A 5000-nucleotide genomic window follows, 5' to 3' on the forward strand; every position below is an offset into this window, starting at 1 on the left:
TACAGTTAGGGTAATCATATCAAGACAAAATTTGGCCAGGGTATTAAGTAACCATCGTAGATTTCTCACGTTATATTTCCTCCAAAACAACGTTACCATGACAACTATATTAGCCATTTCTTTGAGTCTTAAAATCAACATACATTGTCTTTTTTGAAGAAACGAGACGGTGAAATCTTCCCATTCAGCGTTACCAGATAATGTTAGAAATAATCTCTAAAATGTTTAAAATTCAACAAAATCTGTAGGCCAGTTTTTGGGAAAAATCAGTTTTTTTGAAATATCTCTAACTTTTTTTTCCACCTACATATTTTTTTAAATTTGAAAGACAAACGTTTTAAATTAATCTAACCTAACATGCCAAAAATGAAAAAAAAAATCACCGTCCGGAAGAAGAGATATAAACGAGTAAAGTTGCAAAATCAGCAAAAATGAGGGAGTTACAAGATCAGCATTTACGCATGCGTCACCCGCTCATTCGAGACCGCGCGCGAGTGGAGCTACAGGCCAACACATCATGAGCTGACGGGAGCAGCTTGCGAATTGCGTGTGTGGCTTACGCGCGCGGAGAAAAATCTTCTGGAGCCGAGTATGGAACCAACAAACAACCCACTTACATAGATGGTTTTCACCTGACGTCACAGCAGCCATGTTGGTGCACAGAACAATAGAGAAAAAAGCCTTTTGGTAATTTGACTCTATTATAATGCAAAACATGGCCGACTCATTACGTGATTGAAAACCATCTATACCAGAACTAAGTTGCTGACCAGCGGTTTTCGTTAAAACAATGGTTTGCTGGGGGTGTTCAGTCTCGCGGGCTCAGAAAACTTGGTTGTGGTCATTGTTATTTAAGGCTTTTTTCTTTTCAAAAATGGCGACCACCTTTACATTCTTTTGTCTTTATGTTAATTAGTCCTACTCCCCTCATTTTAAAACAAAAATTATTTTGAAATTAGCTCGTCGTAAAAGGCTAGAAAAGCTTATTAGCATTAAAACAGAAGAATATTTTATTTGGCCGCCATTATGAGAGGTCTATGACGCCAAGTCTGGACATCGAACCCGGGCCACATTGGTGGGAGGCGAGTGCTCGCATCACTGCGCCATCCGTGCTTACTAGGGAGTTTAAGAGCTACGACGCGACGGCAACGAAAACTTTACAAATTATACTTATTGAGCAAAAACAATAGCTTCGCACGCTCTGCACGTGTGAATTTTTCATTTTTGTACATTTCTTTCACGCTTTCGGCAAATCTGCGACGTAAAATGACCTTTAACTCCGTATATTAACTGCTGCGTAGACGTTTTGACAGTCCTTTAGTACCAAGACTCTATGGATACCATTCGAATGAAAAATTCGAGTAAAAAAGTCAAGGGCGCCGCTTTCATAGAAAAAGATATCAATGCGTGCTTTGGTTATAGGAGAAAAAGAATAAAGAATTATCACTATGATCACCAAAGGTCAAGAGAGCAGGAAAGACAATAGCTTTTAAATGTAAAACAAAGACTTTCAGTGTTGATCAAGCCGGCACACCTTTCCATGCAGCTAAAGATAAAAGAAGCGTTACACATCCTGAGGGAAAACCCTTCCAATCCCTCAATTCCACAAAATTAACTTAATCCAATCTCTGTGATTTGCACGCTTCATACATTTTCGTTTTGTTGTTCTTGTAGTCATTAACATTTATCAGATATTTATATTCAGATTGGCATCTCATGTAACACTTGCACTGAAGAAGGAAGAAGTTTCTGCAGAAAAATGTCTGCAACATTGAAATCGTTGTCACATTTAAAAGTTAGCACTATTATAATATTATTATTATTATTCTTATCAACATCATCATTATTATTATTTGAGCGAGTTTCAATCGAGTGTCGTAAAACCAAAACCAAAGTTATTACTTTAGCCAATCAAAAAGGACGGGGACAATCCAGCAGACCAATAAAAACTCGAAGTAATTACAGGCACGCGACACAAAGCGCGGGAAAATGTGCACGCACAAGCCACAATTGGTCCTGGGTTTACTTCTGATTGGTTGAAAAAGTGGCGCGAGAACTTTGAACCAATCACTGAAAGAGGTAATGCAAAACCAAAGCAATTCGCTAATTACTTTAGACACTCAATTGAAATCCGCTCTATTTTTTTGTATTATTATTATTATTATTATTATTATTACTTTATTATTATTATTATTACTTTATTATTATTATTATTACTTATTATTTAGTTTTAAATGTTACATTACCTTTCGGCTGAGAAAATCAATTGGAGATGCACAGTTCAAACACTGAAAGACATCGCGAACAGACTTCCAATCAATAGCAAAAGGTGGTGCAGACTCGAGCAAGTCCTCCAAAGCCAGGCCTTGACGCTTGAGAGTTCTTTGCAGGCCATCTGGCATAGTCCCTCCAATTCCACTATCTTGACTCGTGTAACTAGCATCGCTGGAGCAGACGCTTGGCAACGAAGACGATAGAGAATCCTGATCGCTAATAAGCGAGTCAGGCCGTTCTGTGTTCAGTTCCAAGCCATTTAATGAATTGGCAAGCGAGGTTGAAGCTCTCGAGTTGCCAACACCCGTTTCGCATGTCGAGTTAACTACGTTTATGTTCATGCAGTTATCGTGTCTAGCATTAGGAGTGAAATTACAGTTCTCTGTCCTGAAGTTACAAAATGCTTTCATCATCTCGATGCGCTAAGAAGAAAAAAAAATATGGTTATAACAGCGTTTCATTTATAGCGGTTTTCAACGGAGTGTCGCTTCCAACTGGATATCGGAAATCCCCCATATGTTAGGACTATAGCTGGAAGAAGCAAATACATGGGGGATTCGTACATACGGAAATGTCCCTGAATTTTTTTTTGTCAAGCAAACAAAAGAAGATTATGTAACAACACCGTTTGTTTGTTCTTCATTTGTTTGAGCAGGCTGAAGTTTCGGCAGCTATTGAGCTGACGTGGACCTGCTATACCCACCCACCCATAAACTCACAAAGGACAGCCACAACACAGGGAACTACATCCCATACTCTTCTCAAACAGTGTGTGGGTTCTTTAACGTCCCACAGGGAACTTACGAACTTGGAAGATTTTTTTGAGAGGGGGCCTCCGGTATCAGTATAGTCCTTATCCGAGAAGACTTCATAGTTTGTGAGTCTGACCATTCGCAGATGAAATTGCAAAGGTGGCACTTTCTCCTCAGTTATTTTAAGATCGTGAGTTTTGATCTGGCCAGAGTTTGAAACCGCATGGCAGCTCGATGCTCAACTGCTGGAATGATTGTTAATCAATAATATTATCATGGTCGATCTTTGAAACAAATAAGTTAGAGGACGTAAGGATGTTTGGACTTTTAAGCATCATCGTTGCCGCGTTGACAAGAGATGATCATAGGCAACTCGGCTTGAAGCGCAAAAGAGGCTAACACGTCGAGTTCAGCGCGCCGTCTTCGTAGACACAAGGTCGTCTTTAATAGAAGAGGCGTAACTCTAGCTCACAAAGCAGAGAGAGTTATCCTGGTGCGAGGATAGGGGTCGTGTCGTACCTCATTGAATGAGCTTCAGGATTGACCAAAAGAACAATAGAACGAAGAGAGATAACAATGGATTTAGCAAAGAAAACAATAGGAAGTACGACACTATGCAGCCAATGAAATATAGTGTTCAACAAGAGGTACGACCCAACCCGAGGATACCCGAGGATCCCCGAGGATCCAGCTGGCTGATTTTTTTCTAGTTTCCAGACCCTTCCCTTACTCAGTAGCCGCGTGCCGTTACCAAGTGCTTCAGTGGTGGCAGAGAAAGAAAATCTGTCACATTTTGCTTGTAAATAGGCCCTTCGTGAAACAGGCCCTTGTTCTTACTTGTATGTTTTTTTCCGTTATACTTACAGACGAAAGAAACTTAATATGATCCTGTAAGGAGTCGTTATGATCTATCAGACTACTGAGTGAATCCAATACTCTTTCTCGTGGGTGGATATCATTGTCATATCGATTGTACATTGAACGCCAAAACCTGTAAAAACAACGAAAACACCTCTTAAGAATATAACTATAGTATTTCGTCAGGAGGGCAGTATTTTTTTGCTCATTTGATAGACTGCGTAGGTGTCGTTTCTTGCGGAACGCAAGGGATCTCGACCAGCGAAGCCGTGAAAGAAAGCTGGGGCAAGGGAAAGGAAGGAAGAACCCAGCCTTCTCGCCACTTCGCCGCTCGAAATCTCTCGCGCTCCAAAAAAACCCCGCCAGCTCTGCAGGCTAATAATTTGATTTCCGTGGGACACATCTACACATAAGTCTAGGGCGACATTTTCATTTTGGGGGGAGAAGTATTGGCGCAGTGGTGAGATATATCAATTATGAAGTCCTGAGAAGAGATTCAAAACTTACTTCAATGATTGAGGCGATGTACTTGGCCATATCAACTCCTCCTCTCCTCCTCTGTACAGCGGATTTGCATAGTCACTAATATTTTTCCACATGTAACCCCACAGCGAAAATGTCTTTTCTGGTAATCTGGAACAAGAACATAGGTCCGATACAAACCAATTCGTATGCACGTGAGGGCATCTTAATTAATTTTGTAAGCAAGTCACCTCAATGTTGGTGCCTACTAATTAAAGATGTTTTTGCCCCGGTGTGTGATTATGCAGGACACGTAGATCTTAACAAGTGTTATTGAAATCCAAAAAGAAAATTGGGGGTTACCACGCATTTTTCATGAATAATAATTGTAAAAAACTTAAAAATACAAAGCAATGTATCGCGTTCTTTCTCAAATTGAAGCGTAATCATCTCTCCAAAATGCATGGTTAACCCCAATTTTCTTTTTGGATACTAAGAGTACTTACTAAGATCTACTTTTTCCGGATAGTTTTAAACCGCACAAAAATATCCCAGTATTAGTATGCATCACCGATAGGAAACCCAGAGTATCTCGAGATGCGCAGAACGTATGCGCAATAACAATACTACGCACCGTCCTTAATGAAACTTTGT

At 40.0% G+C, this 5000-nt stretch overlaps 1 protein-coding gene across 1 annotated transcript in view; it reads right to left on the reverse strand.

The window, feature by feature from the left end:
* LOC137999780 (myotubularin-related protein 8-like) overlaps nucleotides 1-5000 on the reverse strand; it is an 18342-nt gene that overhangs the window by 833 nt on the left and 12509 nt on the right. Inside the window, exons 13-15 of the mRNA XM_068845687.1 lie at nucleotides 4392-4517; nucleotides 3891-4017; nucleotides 2247-2696 (exon numbers count right to left, since the gene is read on the reverse strand). Of these exons, the coding sequence (XP_068701788.1) occupies nucleotides 2247-2696; nucleotides 3891-4017; nucleotides 4392-4517 (703 nt within the window). The remainder of the gene's footprint in view (nucleotides 1-2246; nucleotides 2697-3890; nucleotides 4018-4391; nucleotides 4518-5000) is intronic.

This window comes from Montipora foliosa, chromosome 4, assembly GCF_036669935.1.
Source record: "Montipora foliosa isolate CH-2021 chromosome 4, ASM3666993v2, whole genome shotgun sequence".
Classification (NCBI taxonomy): Eukaryota; Metazoa; Cnidaria; class Anthozoa; order Scleractinia; family Acroporidae; genus Montipora; species Montipora foliosa.